This window comes from Myotis daubentonii, chromosome 2 (genome assembly GCF_963259705.1).
Source record: "Myotis daubentonii chromosome 2, mMyoDau2.1, whole genome shotgun sequence".
Lineage (NCBI taxonomy): Eukaryota > Metazoa > Chordata > Mammalia > Chiroptera > Vespertilionidae > Myotis > Myotis daubentonii.
Window position 1 is genome coordinate 112,776,948 of NC_081841.1, and position 19,597 is coordinate 112,796,544.

Consider the following 19,597-nt stretch of genomic DNA (forward strand, 5'->3'; position numbering starts at 1 on the left):
AGAACCAAAAAGACAAGCCAAAATCTAGAACATCAAATTAAAGGAAGCAAACAGAACAGGAAGACCCAGAAAGGAGGGAAGTAAGCAGGCTTGTGGGGGCCCCTCTGTGCCTCTCACCCCAATTCACCAGCAATAATAAAAGAACCACTTTCCAGTCCTTTATGCTACATTTCTAAACCATTCATGTTCTTTCAATTTCCCTTTGAGATCAATCAACAGGTAAAGTCTTTGAAAACTAGAAATTAGGTGTATACAGGGTGAGCAATATTAGGTTTACAGTTGTGTGTATATGAAAGAGTTTATTCTTGTATTATTCATTAAATATTGTATTATTTCCCATATAAACAACTTTAAACCTCATTTACCCCCTTCCTGTATGTTTTTAATTTAAAGGTATTCAGAGATATGGTTTTTATATAAAGATTTCCAGTCATCTATCTGTCTGGTGGAACAAAATGTGCTGACTGGGTAGGGTGGGGAGCCTGCCTAGTGTCCTGGGAAGAAGATGAAGGGGGTGAGGTCACTTGGGCACCCTTCCTCTCTGGCCCAAGGCTCATTCTGTCTTTTTAATGGTTTGTTTTGAAATAACAAGGTTCAGCTAAGAGAATAAAGATCTTTTTTCTCTGTACTCTGTGGCTCAAAAAGAGACTTCTAATACAGATTTGGAGCCTTTATATAGTCAGCTGATAGCCATCAAATGACCATACTGGAACAATATAGTTTAATGGGCAGAGCACCAGGCAGGCATTAGGAGTCTGGACTTCTCTGAGCTTTGATTAGTGCTGGGCCCAGCAATGAGGTCTCTGTGTGTGGCCTTCTGGGGATGCAATAGCAGAGAAGCAATCAGATTCGACATTTTAGGCTTCAGATTTTAAAAGGATAATTTCCTCCCCTCAAATAATGAATATTACCAAGTGCTCCAAGAAAACAGCAGAATCTGAAAGGGAACTATTTCTGTTATCTAAATGTTCCTCCTGGAGCTTGATGGGAGTGGGGCTGGAGGACTCTTGCTCTCTGCCTGGGTATATAGTGACTCCCTTTGGAATGGATGTTTCTCTCATGCTTCATTGTTAGGGCAGTAGCAGCCTCTAGGTGGTGATCAGAATGCACAGGAGAAGTCTAACGTTTAGAAAAAATAACATAAGCTGAAAAAGAAATGATGAGTTGATGAGAAACCAGTAGCAGGGTTATCAGGTGTTTGATGGGGGCACTTCATAATTCAGAAGACACATTGAGTTTTATTTATTTATTTATTTCATATTCCCTTAGAATTTGTTGGAATTTTAAATCTGAAAGGCTAGTAGTTGGGAGTTCAGGAACACAGAAATGAAAAGAGCCAACTACATTTATCATTCAAGCAATGGGGATAAAGAAAACAAAACTAGACATATGAGGTAATCAATGTGGCAACAGTATCTTAAACTGGGAGGGAAGGGTGAATATACTTTTAAATAAATTGATTTTGACATTTCCTTCCAGGAGATTTTGAATTAAAAAACAACAACAACCCAACCACATATTTTCACACATTGAGATTCACTTAATAAAAATGATATAAACAGTCCTCGCTGGTTTGGCTCAGTGGATAGAGCATTGGGCTGTGGACTGAAGGGTCCCAAGTTCGATTCCCAGTCAGGACATGTGCCTGGGTTGTGGACTCGATCCCCAGTGTGGGGCGTGCAGGAAGCAGCCAATCAATGATTCTCTCTCGTTTCTCTCTCTCCCTCTCCTTTCCTCTCTGAAATAAAAAAAAAATATTTTTTTAAAAATGACATAAACAGCCTGGCTGGCGTGGCTCAATGATTGAACATCATCAACCCATGAACCAAGAGGTCATGGTTTGATTCCTGGTCAGGGCACATGCCCAGGTTGCAGACTCGATCTCCAGTGTGAAGCAGCCAATCTATGATTCTCTCTCATCATTGATGTTTCTATCTCTCTCTTCCTCTCTGAAATCAATTAAAAATATATATATTTTTTAAAAAATAACATACATATCCCCCAAGAGTGTTAGGAGGCGTTAGAAAAGGAATCAAGGACATTAAACAAGAAATACGTTTTGTTAATTACAGCATGAATGGCCGTGAGTATGGAAGTCCCTGAGAAGCTCTGGGGCACTTAAGGAATCTGTGGAGGGTGGAATCCATGGGACAATGGGGTGGGACAGAGAGACCAGTCACTCCCAACCCACCCAACGAAGCCAAGAGCCAGCCTCCTTACTGATGGAGGTTCTTTAAGAATATGGCACTATCTCATAGTAGGAATCACAGAATTATACTTTGGATTTTAAAGGAATGAGCCAAAAAGTGATTTTCTTAAAAGGATGAGATTGTGATAAAAAATGAGAATGATTTTTGCCAGTTCTTGGGTTTTAAGGCCACTTCTGCGAGGGAAGATGAAGAAATTTCAGAAAGCAGTAACTCCAGAAGAGGAAGTGCCAGAGGCCCCCCATCATTAACCTCAGGAGCAGCTGCTTGGCACTCCTCTTGATAAGACGTTAACTTTCCAGGAGTAAAACTCCACAAAGTCTAGAAATGAGACTCCTGGATTGGTTATTTCTCTAATCTGATACAAATGATAAGCTTCATGCAGCAAGACATAAAAAATATTGACTTCAATATTGACTTCTTTTAAGGCAGTGGTTCTCTGACTTTAGAGGGTCTGAGAATCATCAGGAAGGTTTATTAAAATACAGATAACCAGGCCTCACCCCCAGTTTCTGATTTGGCGGGTTTGGGTGGGGATTGATCACTTGTATCTTTAACAAGTTACCAAGTCATGATGCTGATGTGTTGGTCCTGGGACCCCATGCTGAGAGCCACTGCCTTATCCTTTTCTGTGTTCATTGAAAAGAACTGTGAAGGAAGTGCCAGGACAGAGCAAGGAGGGAAGGGCATTATTACAGGCATCTGTCAACATAGCCTCAAGCTTGGTGAATTTGGGTAGAAATCATAAGTGGCACCTTTATATGCACTTGAATCTCTTAGGGGAAATGTGGGCACATCATAATGAAAATGGTCGAGGCTGAGTTCTTTAGATGTTTGGTTCTCGAGTGTGGTTAGCAGTGAGCTTCCTGGTAGATATGACACCTCCAACTTCTGAGGGATGAGATCCAAGGCAGAGGTCAGGTTGGAGTGTGTGTGTGTGTGTGTGTGTGTGTGTGTGTGTGTGTGTGTGTATTGGTTGTCAAACAACCAAAAAGTTATTAGAAGGACCAGAATGCTGATGTGAGGTTGATGGGTTGGGGCAGGTGAACTTTTATTATAAAAATTTAAGATAACCCTGGTCAGCAAAAGCTATCTCAGATCTTCTTTGGAGTATATATGGTAGTGGGGAGGACCCAGTTTGCTGCTCCATTATGAGATAGGAAAGAGCCTGTGTTTGCCATTTGGTTAACAGGTTGATTTCTTCTTTCATTTGTGAGCAGGGACTAATGAGAATGGGTGGGGAAAGGGTGTCAGCAGGGTTAGTGTCAGCAACAGATGCTGCTATACATACCACCCAGATGCAAGTCGATGAGGTCACTGTAATAAGACTCTCCCCAATAGTCTACAACAAGGAATCGATGAAGAGAGAGTTACTGGATCTGATAAACCCTCCTGTCCCCCCCTACCCAAAGCAATCAATAGCAAAAAGCATAAGAAACAAAGAGAGACAGCAAGAGGGAGAAGAGAAATAGCTGCAAAGCATGCTTCTCTCTGAAAGTGCATTGTGTGCACACACGCTGAGCCATATATTTCCTGGTGGTGGGAGGGGGTGTTCACTAACCACAGGTGAGTTAATAGCCAATGTCAATGTGATTCCTGTTTATAACTCCAATAATTAGTTAGGACAAAAGGCCTTGGATTTGTTGGGAATTCTGGCCCTGCTAGGACTGAACCTTATCTAACTAAGAAGATTTAAAAAATTCAAGGGCAGATCAGGGCAACTACTTCCTTAGTTACTGAATATTAGAGACTCCAGGCTGAGCTCTGAAGGCAAGACGTAAACCACCTAAAAAAGCTTGGCAAGGACACCAATCCTTAGGGTTAAAGGCAGTCAGAGCTCTCTCAAGAATTCACACATGTGGCCCCCACTGGTGAGTATACCAAACTCCTTGCAGAACCACTTTTGCTAGATGGGTTGAGAGGAAGGAGATGCTCTTTCTTCTGAGGTTAGACCCTAACTTCAGCCAGTCTTCTCTCTAAAAGCAGGAAATGATCTGTGGCTATTTGCCTGAAGGCTTTTCGAGGTTTGCTGGCCACTGGCACTCCTAGCTTTTTAGCTCCATGTGGCTGTCTAGTAAGGATGTTATGTTCTTCACATGCCTGAGATACAGAGACTGGGCTGTGATGAGGGACTGGACTTGGGCAGAATCATAAGCAAATGCAGAGCACAATAAAGGTCAGCTGCTTTTTCTCTCCCTTTCCTCCACATTTCACAATCTGAATGCTAATCCTAGCAGCCTTTTGTTTCCTAATAGGGTTCCCCCTTCAAGAATGGACACACCAGCCCTAACTGGTTTGGCTCAGAGGATAGAGCATCGGCCTGAAGACTGAGGGGTCCCAGGTTCGATTCCGGTCAAGGGCATGTACCTTGGTTGCGGGCACATCCTTAACGGGGAGTGTGCAGGAGGCAGCTGATTGATGTTTCTCTCTCATCGATGTTTCTAACTCTCTATCCCTCTCTCTTCCTCAGTCAAAAAAAAAAAAAAAGGGCACACCAGAAAGTACAATGCAAACCTGGAATGGTTTTCCAAGTCATGCTCAAGGTTGATCCAATGGTTTAAGTTTGAATCAGGGTTCCAAAAACAAAAAGGGCGGGCTTTCCAGATGCTCCAGACCAGAAATCATGTCAGTCTTAGTCTTGCTCTGGGCTGGAAAGCTCTGAACTTAACCCTGGTGGTCTGGATATTCATGAGCCTTGGGTAAGTTGAGGCCAATGGATGGCAGGTCCATATCAGATCTCTCCTCTGGAAGGCACCTTGGCTAATTGGGCAGTCTGACCCCCTCAGCCAGGGGGACCAAACTAGTTTACCAGATATATGCCCCCCAGGGAAGGGGCTGATGACCATTGCTGGAAGACTCCAGCCTGTCGTGCTATACTAAGATTAGCTAGGAGCAACCGGACTAACAAAAGGAGAGAAATGCTGAAGTAGCAGAGGAAGAAGCAGCCAGTGTGTACAGATTTGCCTCAAAGATGATCTCTGCCAAGTAAGAACAGGGCCACTGGGGCATCTGACTAAAGGGGGGTCTTGGAAGTGATGTGCTTAAATAAGACAAGGAAAAAAATATATTTGGAAATATATTCTTATGGTAAGAGCTATTATATTCTTAAAATTTCCCAAATGCATCTTGAGAAAATCTCCCAATGGAGCTGCTGAAGCCTGTCTTTATAAACAGAATAAATGTTTATGTATTTGGATGGAGGTTTCTGGTTAAAGCCTTGCTTGGAAGAGTATGGACTACAATAGTGGTTTTGAAACTGTTCTGTGGAATCCTTAGGGTTTTTCAAGTGCTATTCCAGGAGTCTCCCAAATACCTGATTCACAAATACTTTAACCTTATTTTAAAAAACTAAAATAAGATACTCCATGTTCAAATGTTTGATATGCCAACTTTTAGCCCACTGAAGACCATCAACACATTAATTTGTGCTACCAGGTAAAATGGCTTTTGTGAAGCCCCAGGACCAAGTTTCTTCTGCCTCTTTGTGCAAGTATCTATACACCCTGTAAATGTGTTAGGGAAGAGGACATTTATTCATTCATTGACATTCTGGCAAGTAGAGTACTCCTGTACAAGTATACAGGTCAGCGTCCCGATAGAGTTCTCTCTCAGCCTCAAGCAGCTTCTGTCACAATGAGGTGCGTAACACACATGCCACAATATCATAGCATAGTTGGGTTTGTGTTCATTGTATATTTGGGAGCTTTTATCTGAGATCTATTCTTTATGAAGAATATGAACTACTATTATATTTGTCAGGGATTTACCTGTGAAAACAATTTCTAGTACTCTATTTAAGTGTCAAGCATCTGCATCATTTAAACTATGTATATCCTGAGATCTCCAGGTGAGCGGTTAAAAACTTACCATTTGCAGCAACTACCTCTGTGTGCCAGGATGTTCCCTACACAGGTGTGAACTGGAAGTGGAGGCAGTGCTTTCAAATTTTCAAATTTGTGTTGATTAACATTTTAAAGTAATTCTTTTTTACTTGAATTTATAATTTGGTTTGTAAAAAGGGTTCTGCTGCTAAAAAACAAGTTTGAAAACCTATGACTTAGATGAAATCCTGGCTGTATATGTTTATGAAAAGAAAATTATCTAAACAGCTGGAAAGAGGAATTTTGGCAAAATCTTATGCCAGTCTTCAATGGTATATTATTCTCTGATCCCTTGGTAGCCAGCAGCTTGAACCACGCAGCCTGTTGCAGAAACACTGAAGCACCATCATAGACTCAAATTGCACGGCAGCCGGCAGGCACACAAGTGCATTACGGGAACCATCATCCCTGGGGTGACCCACCCAAACCTCTGAACCTGTGAGCAAGGAGGCACACCCTGTTGAGCTAGTCTGACTATGTGTTGGGAGATCTACCCTTCACTTTCTACTTTGCAGAAGTAATTAGTGGGGAAGGGTAGAAGGAATGATGGGCCCAGGCTCCCTCTTGATTTCTTCTGCAAGAAGAGAAAGCAGCGAGGGCAGGGCCCTGCGAGTTGCTTATAGCAGGTTCAGGGCATCTCTGGTAGGTTTGGGCCAATTTCCTCCAGGGGCTCAGGCTTAACTGAGGAGGCCAAGTCAGAGCATACAGGACACAGAGAAAAAATAGGATGGTGGAGACATGACAGCTTCATTTGGAAGCCAGGGACCCTTTTAGGTGAACCTGAACCTTCACTCCTTGACAGAGAGCCAGTGCTTGCCTTGCAATCACACTTCCCAGGCTTCTGGCTCATTGGCTCCTCAGTGGTTCAAGTATTTGCATTTCATTTGGTGACTTGGGCTTCAAGCAGTAAGTCAAGTATCAGTAAGGCACAAAACCAAGAACATCACACCCTCATCTTTTCCCCCACCCCATCTCTTCACCAGAAGGTCATCACTGAGTCAATTGTTTAACTGCAATTTCTAGGCCTTGAAAGGCCTGGAAAAAGCACCTACTTCTATGTCTGACCCCTGACTCCCCCATGTGAACTTCAGTCTTAAAGAACCCCATGAATTCATCTTTACACTGGGCACATACTGCAACGTCACCCCATTGGTCAGTTCTGTAGCAAGACCAGATGGCAGCAACTGGTCCCATACCTGGCTGCTTCTTATTGGCTCTTCTTTAGTTTACTGACAGTCTGCCTACCAGGAGACATACCACAGCCCCTCTGCCACACTTGAATAAGGAAGTAACAAGGGGCTACTGCAAAATTAAGTCACTACCTCTCTTCATCCCCAGCCTCACAACTTGAATGCTTAGCCTGTGCTCTCTACAAGAGATGGAGGTTTCCACATCTAGAGACTTGTGGATTCTTGAAAAAGCAGACATCAATCACTCCATGCCTGTGTTGGAGCTACAGTTGGGGCTGGCCCCAGTGGTTTTCAGGTCTTGCACCAATAGGGATTCCTGGCCCTTGGGATTCCGGATAACTCCTTGCTTTCTCTGTGCCTAACTGTGCTTAATCCGCCCCACATGTTCCTTGGGTGGACAGTGGGTGTCTCTGCACTACACTTTGATTTTCCCCAGGAACTGCAGTCACCAAGCACAATGGCCCTCACAGTTATTTCCCAATGTCTACATAGTGCTGGCCTGCCATAGTCCTCCGAGCCTTTCTACCCTGTCTTGAGTAAGCAGACTCTAGGAAATACAGAGCCTGGGCTCACACTGGGAAATCTGTGTGCTCAACCCACAGTAGGTGGTGAGTGCACTGTGGGGTGTGTGTCCTCACATACTCTGAGCAGCTTGGGCAGGAAGGGAGCCTGGAGAGCCAAAAACAGGAGGTGGCATGTGGAGAGCAGGCCAGGGGCTCTGCTTGTGCAGTTCTCTGATGGTTTCTTGTGGTACAGGTCTCCCTTATTCCCAGTTATTTTCTTCTAGAGAAAATGATGGGGTGGGAAAAGAGGAGGGGGAAGGAGGAGAAGGCCCAGTGCTTGCCATCAACAGAGGAAGTAGACTGAGATTTCATCCCACAGGTAAATGGCAAGCTCTAAGACAGGGTGAAAGAACAGGTATGGGCCTTGGGGCAGTTACAAACAGAGGTTCTTTTCTTTCCTTTGTTTTACAGGAAGCCCAAATCTCAGTGATGAAGGAACCCAGAGACACCTGCTGGAAAAGAAGCTGAGGTGATAAAAAACTAGCCCTACCATGGGGCTGGGGGTAGGGGCTTCCCTTAGGAACAACCTCCTCATAGGACAGCCCAGGCAGTACCTGCTTCCCCGCGGAGCGCCTTCTCCACAGCAACACCTCTCTCCTCCAGCTGTCGCTGCCTCTCCTCCACCTGCTCCAGCTGCCGCTGGATGATCTGTGGGAACAAAGCAACAGGAGACCCAGCCCTCTCATCTCCTAACCTTCAAGAGGCCAACAACCTGCACACACACAGAGGGGAAAAAGCTAACATGGTAAAAAATTTGGAAAGGCTCTAGGTTAATGGGCATCATGCCCAGTGTGTGAAGAACATGTGTCTTCGGGGCCCATCATCAGTCAGCACCATGTATATGGGTGCACATCAAGGAATGACCAGCCTCTCTCGGGGCAGTTCAAAGAGAGGAAGTGGATTAAATTCCTGCAAGAAGTAATTAAATATTACAGCCTAGGACCTTTCTGCTTCTTCATTTTTTTGGAATTAATCCTCACCTGAGGATATTTCTTCCATTGATCCTTAGAGAAAGTAGAAGGGGGGGGAGCGGAGAGAGAGAGAGAGAGACATTGTTGGTTGCCTCCCACATGCACCCCCCAACCAGGGCTGGGGATCGAAACTGCAACCCAGGTACATGCCCTTGATCAGGAATCAAACCCGCAACCCCTCGGTGTGTGGGCCATGCTCTAGCTAGCCCCTGAGCCATACTGACCAGGGACCTTTCTGATGGTGATATTGTTAAAGCATTAGCAGGGGTTCTTGGACACTACTGCAGACACCCTCTCTCTACAAGATTAAAAATAAAGAAGAAATCTAGAATGGAGCACCCAGCCAGAATCCGCAGTGCGAAGTTACTGCGTGCTACGTGGGGACTAACAATGGGCAATCAGAAGAACATTCAACCCCCAAAGCAGCAGCAACCAGTGGCGTATCAGTGCAGGTAATGTGCATATGGAATAATGTGCAAGACAAGGACTAAAAGACTGGTGATTTTAAATGCTTGATGAAACATGGAATTCAGAGCAATACTTCATTGGTATTTGGATTTTCTGTTAATGTTTCTCATTGTATAGCTTTTGATTAGTGTACTAATCTCTATGAATACAGCCAGATAGAAATGAGTTAATTAAAAAACCATATTATATTTAGGTATCTTTTTAAGACTTTGTATAAAGAAATTATTTAGTCCTCACCACCCCCAATCTAGAATGGTCTAGGACAGGGGTGGGCAAACTTTTTGACTCGAGGGCCACAATGGGTTCTAAAACTGGACCGGAGGGCCGGAACAAAAGCATGGATGGAGTGTTTGTGTGAACTAATATAAATTCAAAGTAAACATCATTACATAAAAGGGTACGGTCTTTTTTTTTTTAGTTTTATTCATTTCAAACGGGCTGTATCCGGCCCGCGGGCCGTAGTTTGCCCACGGCTGGTCTAGGATCTCTGAGGCCTGTAGACAGAGGCTGATGACTGGAACACTACTCTGACCTCTAAATCCCAGGCCTATCAGAGGCTGTCAGGTCACTGATTGCCTCAATAATTATTCTTACAATTGAACTAGTTGACTTTAAAATGATTATTCCAGAGTAAGGAAGTTAGAAACTCAAAGCTTGGCTCTTCCCTCCTACCTAAAACTCCACAAAATCAAGGTTTCTGTAGTTGTATCAAGCCAGGGGTTTGTGACCTTAGCCTTTGGGGCTGTCCTCTCAGGGAATAGGACACCCCATCTACCTCTGCTCTGCCTTCCTCTCCCTCCCTCATCATGGATGAGGAATAGCTGGTTGGAAATAAGGGTGCTGTGGTGTGGCCCCTCCTGGTTTTACCTGGGCTCGGTGCAGCCGCTTAAGTTCCTCTTGCTTGGCCTGTCTCCGAGCTGCCTTCTGCACACGCCGGGTCAGCTTGGCATTCAGTTCTTCCTCTGTGTAAGTTCTTGGCTGGAGAGAACAAGAGATTTCCTCAGTCAGGTGCCTGAGATGTTTGGGCACTGGTTGGCAAGGACATGGAGAGCACCGTTCCAGGCTGCAGAGTGCCTGCAGGGCAAACAGGCAGGCCAGAGGTGTGGGAAGACTTCCAGGCTGTAGCCCGAAATGCCACAGGGTATACCTCAAGCTCCACAAGTGAGGTGCTTTCTCACTGTGACAGGGACAGAAGGTTCAGTGGAGTACTGACAGAGAATTAATGCAACAAAGGGACATATGCTTCTTTATTGTTGGTATCAGCTGTTTCTCATATAAGGATGTCTGCTCTTTTTAAGACTTTTTTAGGGTAAAAATATTGGTAAGATGTTTCCCATGCCTCCTTCTAGGATATATACAGGGAAAGAAAAATCAGGGTCCTTTCATTTTTTGTTTGGTATTAAAAACCACTTTCTTTAGATGAGCAATATTTATAAGATTCTTTTAAGAAGTAACATTTGAAGTAGAGAAAACAAGGATGCTTCTATTTTAAGTCTGAGAGAATCCTAAACTGACTAATGGTCTGAAGAAGAAACTATGGACATGAACCTGCCCTGACTCTGAGTTCTGCACAGCAACCACTGAAAGGAAGGCAGGGAGCGGGGCTGTTTCAGCCAGTGCCATCAAGATCCGAGAGGCAACCAGCCAAATCCAGTGCAATTCCACAAATGGAACTACCTGAGCAATTCCACCTGCAAATGTGGGCAATGAGGGCACAAGGGAGTGTCAGATGCCTTGAATAAACTCTGGGCAATCACTGAGAAGCAAATGCTGGGGGTGGGGGTGGGGGTTGCCTCTATTCATAACACCTTCTTTATTGCTTCCAAGAAAATAAAAAAGTAGTCTTTTATAGACTTTAAAGGAGACTTCCAAATTCAACTCAGGTGTGTATTCTAGTAATCTTTATTCTAAGAGAACAAGGGATAGTGGAGAGCCAACTGAGCAGGTAGTCCCTAAGGGTGTCAGTGGTGTTCCAGTGCCCTAAACATGTCACCTTGCAGATCAGGAACCAAGGATTTGTGAATTCCCCATTCCTGCAGCACCCAGTCCCAAAGGGCAGTCCTGTCCCCCTAGCCACTCAGACTGACACTACCACATGCACTCCAGCCAGCAAAGAGCAGGGTATATCACCCTCCTTTTCTGTCATGACACAGCTAAAGAAAGTTCTGCTGCTAGTGTATGTGACCGCTCCAAGCGCATGAACAGTTAGTGAGGGTATAGCTGCAGGGATAGGACTGGGGGCTGCCCCATGGTTAAACATGGACACACATGCAACAGTGACCAGCCAACAGGAACAAGACACTACCTTTGGTGCATATGATCTCCTGAATGCTAAGCTGTGTGGTTCATAAATTGACTTTTAAGGGGATAGCAACGGAAAACAAAACAGAATAGTAACAATAATAATAATTAAAAATAGAATAAGAGATAGAGCAAGATCCGAAGTTTAAAACAAACACAAAGACTAAAATGATTATTTTTCACCATGTCACATAGGGCTGGTAGGTGAGGAACCTGGATGTAGACTTGCAGCTGCACCTTAGTGAGTCCCACTCTGACAAAGGCCTGGGCTCACTTCTTCCCTCCCTCCCTCCCTCCCTCCCTCCCTCCCTCCCTCCCTCCCTCCCTTTCCTTCCTTCAAATGTGTTTTTATTGATTTTAGAGACAGAAAAGGGGAGAGATAAACATCGATTGGTTGCCCCCTGACGGGATCAAACCCGCAACCTGGGTATGTGCCCTAACCAGGAATCGAGCCAGCAACTTTTCCGTGCATGGGGTGATGCTAAACTAACTGAGGCACACAGGCCAGAGCTGGGCTCACTTTTCTTCCGTGAAGACAGGTTCTTCCTCATGCCTCAAAACTTCCCTTTTTTCTTCTCAATCTCTTTCATGTATAAATTAAACTGTTTAAACATATAGTTATAGATGCTATTTCTCATTTAGTAGTTCATTTGCTCATGGAGATTCAGACTACTCCTTCCCACTGAATGCTATTGGTGCTGGGATGGGGGACAGGTGGTGGGGAGTTCCTGTCACCAGAGACACTGACACAGAGCATGCTGAGTAGCAACCTAATGTTCTCTTCCAAAAGGCTCTCTACTGGCAGGGCTCCTGAACAGGGTCCGGGGTGCCCACTGGGTCACCAACAACCCTGGGATGGAGGTGGAGTGGGTCATTTCTTGATTATACACAGTGAAAGGGACCTGAAATAGCAGAAATAACTGATATTTATAAAAAACATTTCAGGCAGTAATTATAACCCCTTACTCCAGTAAGCCTTGTGCAGAGCTGCTCAGAGCCAAGGTTAGTTACCTGGCTTCCTCACCATCCCCATTCCAAGGTTGACAGAGAGTGAGGGAGGGAGGGGTGGAGGTCTGGAGATCCAGAGAGCCATAGGATGCACTCCTGTGGCCTGGCTGCTTCTCCTGAAGCACTGGGGAGCCCACCACTGTGCAGCTGGCATTTCAAGAGCATACTGATCCCAAGAAGAATGAGCCAGCCTCCTAGTGGTGACATTTAAATTTAAGCATGTTGATTCTGCCTCTTACCGACTCCTCCCTCTCACCAACCATGATAAAAGAAAAAAATGTTATTAGAACAAATCAGTTAAAGAAAAAAAAGACAGATGGTTTCCCCAAGCAGCATGTGAAAAATTCCATAGGAGCCCCATAACTACAACCTAAGGCATGGCACCCAACATTTGTACCTTGGCTAACGTGGGGCAGTTACTTACTGATTTTTGGAGGGGAGGGAGTACTACCTTGGTAGAGGCAGTGACAGAGACATAAAATCATGACATATCTGTGATGTGCCAAGAGTGCGGATCAGCCACAGAGCAATGCTTTTGCAGCGAACTGGGACAGGGTCCGTTAGAAAGCAAATGCTCATGCTCTCGGCTGGGCCAAAGCACTCAAGAAGAGGCCACTGTGGTTGTATTTAGTCAGACTGAGGCAAAGAAAAGAGGTAAACATGAATTATCTCTTGGTAAGGCTACAAGGTAAATTTAAAAAAAAGTGTATTATCTTAAATTTTCTATATAAACATTTTAAATAAAAATAACTTACTTTTGTTTTTTAAAAATGAACCATGCCTTAACTGGTTTGGCTCAGTGGATAGAGCCTCGGCCTGCGGACCAAAGGGTCCCAGGTTCGATTCTGGTCAAGGGCATATACCTTGGTTGTGGGCACATCCCCAGTAGGGAATGTGGAGGAGGCAGCTGGTTGATGTTTCTCTCTCATCAATGTTTCTAACTCTCTATCCCTTTCCCTTCCTTTCTGTAAAAAAAAAATCAATAAAATATGTTATTTTTTTTAAAAAAAAGAAACAAAATTCAGGCACTTGTTTCATAGCTGCCTCACTCAGGGGTGGGTCTGTGATGTAAGGGGAACCACTTCCCCACCTTTGCTGGTCCAGGGGCACTGTCAGCAAGAGGCTCCCTCGTGAGTCAATCAAACCCCATTCTCACTTCAGGTGCCCCCACGCTCTCCTCACTTCTTACTCTGAAAATTTTCAAACTTACAGAAAAGTTGAAAGAGGAGAAGAATGAATACCTTCACCTAGATTTGCTAAGTAATTTTGCACACACTTGATAGATATAAGCTTTATATATTATCTTTTTTTCTGACTCAGTTGTAGATATCAAGATCCTTCATCCCTTAAAATTTTAACACGTACGTCCTAAGAACAGGGACATTTTCCTAAATGACTACAGTGCTTTAATAGCTTTCAAGAATTTAGCATTGGAGAAACCAAGATGGCGGCATAGGTTAACGCCGGAGATTCCTGCCTCGAACAACCACTTCAGAGATATAACTAAAGGACAGAACAGACATCATCCAGAACCACAGGAAGGCTGGCTGAGTGGAAATTCTACAACTAGGAGGAAAGAGAATATCATACCCAGACTCAGAGGAGGCGCAGTGCTGAAGTGAAATACTCAGGTGCGGAGTGCGCGCGTGGAGCGGGCTGGCGGCGGAGGACGCGGTTGTTGTTTTCAATCGGGAGGGAGTTTCAGACTCTGAGCTCCAGATCCGGGCGAGTCTCTGGGAACCCAGACTCAAACAGGAGAAGCGGGACTGTCTGGCTTTGGTCAGAACTCGAAGGCAGCTTTCTCTCTGAGGTTTGCAGCAGTTGCTGGGACTCCGAGAGGCAGAGCCCCTAGGGACGGAACTGAGAGCAGCCATAACTGCTCGCTCCGCCCGCCCTGTAGACCCCCGGGGACCCGCCCCGCCCAAGCCCTGCACAGAACCATTTGCCGGATAGCCTCAGGCAAAGGCTAGATTAGCACCGCCCTAGAGATCCAGCACACAAGCTCTCCCACTGCAGACACAGCTGACTCTCATAGCCAGTTAGCCTGGAGGTCAAATCACCCCTGGTATTACCGACAACAATCAAGGCTTAACTACAAGATTGCACACAAAGACCACTAGGGGGTGCACCAAGAAAAGATAAAAAAATGCGGAGACAAAGAAACAGGACGCAAATGTCAGAAATGGGTGATATAGAGCTCAAAACCACACTTTTTTTTAAAAAATATATTTTATTGATTTTTTACAGAGAGGAAGGGAGAGAGATAGAGAGTTAGAAACATCGATGAGAGAGAAACATCGATCAGCTGCCTCCTGCACATCTCCTACTGGGGATGTGCCCGCAACCCAGGTACATGCCCTTGACCGGAATCGAACCTGGGACCTTTCAGTCCGCAGGCCGACGCTCTATCCACTGAGCCAAACCGGTTCCGGCCAAAACCACACTTTTAAGGTCTCTCAAGAACTGTCTAGAAGCTGCCGATAAACTTAGTAAGGCCCTCGAAAAGACTGGTGAGACCGCCGATAAATGTAGTGAGATCCTCAAGAAATCTAATGAGACCCTTGATGTTGTGATAAAGAACCAACTAGAAATTAAGCATACACTGACTGAAATTAAGAATATTATACAGACACCCAACAGCAGACCAGAGGAGCGCAAGAATCAAGTCAAAGATTCAAAACGCGAAGAAGCAAAAAACACCCAACTGGAAAAGCAAAATGAAAAAAGAATCCGAAAATACGAAGATAGTGTAAGGAGCCTCTGGGACAGCTTCAAGCGTACCAACATCAGAATTATAGGGGTGCCAGAAGATGAGAGAGACCAAGATATTGAAAACCTATTTGAAGAAATAATGACAGAAAACTTCCCCCACCTGGTGAAAGAAATAGACTTACAGGTCCAGGAAGCGCAGAGAACCCCAAACAAAAGGAATCCAAAGAGGACCACACCAAGACACATCATAATTAAAATGCCAAGAGCAAAAGACAAAGAGAGAATCTTAAAAGCAGCAAGAGAAAGAAACTCAGTTACCTACAAGGGAATACCCATACGACTGTCAGCTGATTTCTCAACAGAAACTTTGCAGGCCAGAAGGGAATGGCAAGAAATATTCAAAGTGATGAATACCAAGAACCTACAACCAAGATTACTTTATCCAGCAAAGCTATCATTCAGAATGGAAGGTCAGATAAAGAGCTTCACAGATAAGGAAAAGCTAAAGGAGTTCATCACCACCAAACCAGGATTATATGAGATGCTGAAAGGTATCCTTTAAGAAGAGGAAGAAGAAGAAAAAGGTAAAGATACAAATTATGAACAACAAATATGCATCTATCAACAAGTGAACCTAAGAATCAAGTGAATAAATAATCTGGTGATCATAATAGAATCAGGGACATAGAAAGGGAATGGACTGACTATTCTTGGGGGGGAAAGGGGTGTGGGAGATGCGGAAAGAGACTGGACAAAAATCGTGCACCTATGGAAGAGGACAGTGGGTGGGGAGTGAGGGCGGAGGGTGGGAGGGGGGAACTGGGAGGAGGGGAGTTATGGGGGGAAAAAAGAGGAACAAATGTAATAATCTGAACAATAAAGATTTAATTAAATTTTATTTAAAAAAAAAAATAAAAATAAAAAGAACACCCTTTCAAAAAAATAGAAAAAAAAAAGAATTTAGCATTGATGTGCCAATATTATGTATCAGTGCATATCTTCTAAGATCAATTCCTTAAATTTCCAAAGTGTCCTTCATTGCTTTTTGTTTAGGTTTGTTTTCCTGATTTAGCTTCTATTCTTTTCTTTTCAATTACAGTTTACATTTAATATTAGAGGCCTGGTGCATAAACTTGTGCATGAGTGGGGTCCAGCTGGCCTGCCCCAAGGGGGCCGATTGGGGCTGGGCTGGCAGGGGGGAGGGGATGCGGGAGGTTGGCTGGCCGACTCCACCCCCCAATTGAGGTGGGGGGCCTAGTCCTGGCTGGGTGGCTCAGTTGGTTGGAGCATCAGCCCATACACCAAGAGGTGGGGGGCCTGATCGTGGCTGGGCTGGCTGAGGAGGGGGGCTATGGGAGGTCGGCCAACCCTGATCCCGATTGGGGGGGATAGGAGATGGGGCCGGCCGGGGGGGGGGGGGGGTGAGGCATGGGAAGTTGGCCGTGGGGGTGCCGATCAGGGGCAGGGGCAGCTGGGGGGAGGGGCCACACGGGGTTGGGGGGCTGATCGGGGCCCTCATTGGGCTGGTTGGCTGCTGCAGTGTGCATCATAGCAACTGGTCTTCTGCTATTCGGGCCACTTGGCTTTTATATATATAGATTATTTAGTATTAGTTTCAGGTGTATAGCACAGTGGTTATTAGACAATTGTATAATTTACGAAGTATTCCCCTTGATATTTCCTTTAACCACCTGGCACCATACATAGCTATTATAATATTACTAGAGGCCCGGTGCACAAAAATTTGTGCACTCGGGGGGAAGAGGGGGTCCCTCAGCCGGGCCTGTGCCCTCTTGCAGTCTGGGACCCCTCGGGAGATAATGACCTGCTGGCTTAGGCCTGCTCCCGGGTGGCAGAGGGCAGGCCCAATCCCTAGGTGCAGCCCCTGGTCGGGCTCAGAGCAGGGCCGACTGGGGAGTTGGGGCACCGCCCCCTTTTATGTACAGAGCAGGGCGGATTGGGAGGATGCGATGCCACCCTCAGTCACGCTCAGGGTAGGGCTGATTGGGGGGTTGGGGCACTGCCCCCTGTCACACTCAAGGGAGGGTCGATGGCGAGGTTGCGGCGCCACCCCGTCACGCACAGAGCAGGGCCAATCAGGGGGTTGGGGCTCCGTACCCTGTCACGCACAGAGCAGGGTCGATCAGGGGGTTGGGGAGCTCCCCCCTGTCACACACAGAGCAGAGCCCATCAGGGGGTTGGGGAGCTCCCCCCTGTCACACACAGAGCAGGGCCCATCAGGGGGTTGGGGAGCTCCCCCCGTCACTCACAGAGTAGGGCCGATAGGGGAGTTGGGGCACCGCCCCCTGTCACACACAGAGCAGGGCCGATCAGGGGGTTGGGGCACCGCACCCTGTCACACACAGAGCAGGGCCGATGGGGAGGTTATCGCTCTACCCCGTCACACACAGAGCAGGGCCCGTGTGTGCGAGTGTGTGTGTGTGTGGGGGGGGGTTGGGGCGCCGCATCCTGTCACACACAGAGCAGGGCCGATCAGGGGGTTGGGGCACCGCACCCTGTCACACACAGAGCCGCAGGGCAATCAGGGGGTTGGGGAGCTCCCCCCTATCAGGCACAGAGCAGGGCTGATCAGGGGGTTGGGGCGCCTTCCCCTGTCACGAACAGAGCAGGGTGGATAGGGAGGTTGTGGCCCCGCCCCGTCACACACAGAGCCACAGGGTGATCAGGGGGTTTGGGCGCTGCCCCGTCACGCTGATCCCGGTGCCGGGAGGCCTCTCGGCTCCGCTGATCCCGGTGCTGGGAGGCATATTACCCTTTTACTATATAGGGTAGAGGCCTGGTGCACGGGTGGGTGCTGGCTGGTTTGCCCTGAAGGGTGTCCTGGATCAGGGTGGAGGTCCCCACTGGGGTGCCTGGCCAGTCTGGGTGAGGGGATGATGGCTGTTTGTAGCTGGTCACACACCCTTCAGGGTGGGGGTCCCCACTGGGGTTCCTGGCCAGTCTGGGTGAGGGGCTGAGGGCTGTTTTCAGGCTGGTGTGTGACTGAAGCTCCCAACCGCTCCTTTTTTTCTTTTTTTTTAATTCTGGGCCAGCTTTAGCTCTGCGGCTTGGCTCCAGCTCTGAGGCCTCGGCTGCTGAAAGCAGGTATCTGGTTTGTTTGTGTTCTGTAATCGAAGCAATGTATCAACTCCAGCTCTGAGATCCCGGCTCGCTGAAAGCAGGTTTCTGGGGTTTGTTTAGCTTCTATACTTGTTACAATGTTTCAAACTGCAGGCTCAGAGGCCGGCAAGGCAGGCGGGGAACGTTGGTTTCCTCCGTCACTGAAGCAAGCAAGCCTCATGTTAGTTTCAAGCTGCCTGGCTGCCGGCTGCCATCTTGGCTGACAGTTAATTTGCATATCGCCCTGAATAGCCAATGGGAAGGGTAGTGGTCGTACGCTAATTACGATGTTTCTCTTTTATTAGATAGGATTAACTATGTTTCCTATGCTATATTTTACATGCCCGTGACTATTCAGTAACTATCAATCTGTACTTCTCAATCCCTTTTCCTTTAGCTTCTATTCTTAAAAATACACAGTGCGTTGCTCCTGCTCAGCCTGACTGCACACTGCAGTGGGAGTCAGGACATTAGTATCCCTCACAGCCTCCAGCAAAAGGCCCATCTCTGTGGGGAGCATGTGGAGCGTGAAGTGCTTGGATTCTAGGAGTGGGGTCCATGACCTGTCATTTACGCTGATGGGGAGGAGCTCCTTGTATGCCCCAGGCCTTCGAGATCCAGGGAGAGGTGTGGTCAGTGAGATATGTTACCCAGATGACGGCCTTGTCATAGCCAGCTTGGGTAGTCTGGCCCTCAGCATTTTGCTAGGAGGTTTCATTAATCAATAGAGAAATGGTGGAGAGACCTGACCACAAAAGCAACCACAGATGGAAGTTTTTGACCAACTGGCTAAATGTCTGCACTGAAGCAAAGTGAACCTTGGACCACTATTCTCCTTCCTTTTTTTTTTTTTTTAATATATTTTATTGGTTTTTTACAGAGAGGAAGGGAGAGAGATAGAGAGTTAGAAACATTGATGAGAGAGAAACATCGATCAGCCGCCTCCTGCACATCTCCTACTGGGGATGTGCCCGCAACCCAGGTACATGCCTTTGACCGGAATCGAACCTGGGACCTTTCAGTCCGCAGGCCGATGCTCCATCCACTGAGCCAAACCGGTTTCAGCGGTATTCTCCTTCTTGACAGAACCCCTTCAGGAGGACCCCTAAGGCAGTGTTTAAGAACCCACTCACATACCCAGAAGAATTTCTCAGTTTAGTACTAAAGCTACTGTGT

General features: G+C 46.3%; 1 protein-coding gene across 25 annotated transcripts in view; it reads right to left on the minus strand.

The window, feature by feature from the left end:
• Window positions 1–19,597, minus strand: part of MICAL3 (microtubule associated monooxygenase, calponin and LIM domain containing 3) — a 279,395-nt gene that overhangs the window by 24,633 nt on the left and 235,165 nt on the right. For 20 of the 25 annotated variants that reach the window (XM_059684293.1, XM_059684292.1, XM_059684290.1 and 17 more), the window contains 3 exons: window positions 10,148–10,258; window positions 8,396–8,489; window positions 3,499–3,549 (listed from right to left, as the gene is read on the minus strand). In XM_059684293.1, coding sequence (XP_059540276.1) covers window positions 3,499–3,549; window positions 8,396–8,489; window positions 10,148–10,258 — 256 coding nt within the window. The remainder of the gene's footprint in view (window positions 1–3,498; window positions 3,550–8,395; window positions 8,490–10,147; window positions 10,259–19,597) is intronic. The other 5 variants (XM_059684295.1, XM_059684298.1, XM_059684294.1 and 2 more) reach the window with 1 other exon arrangement.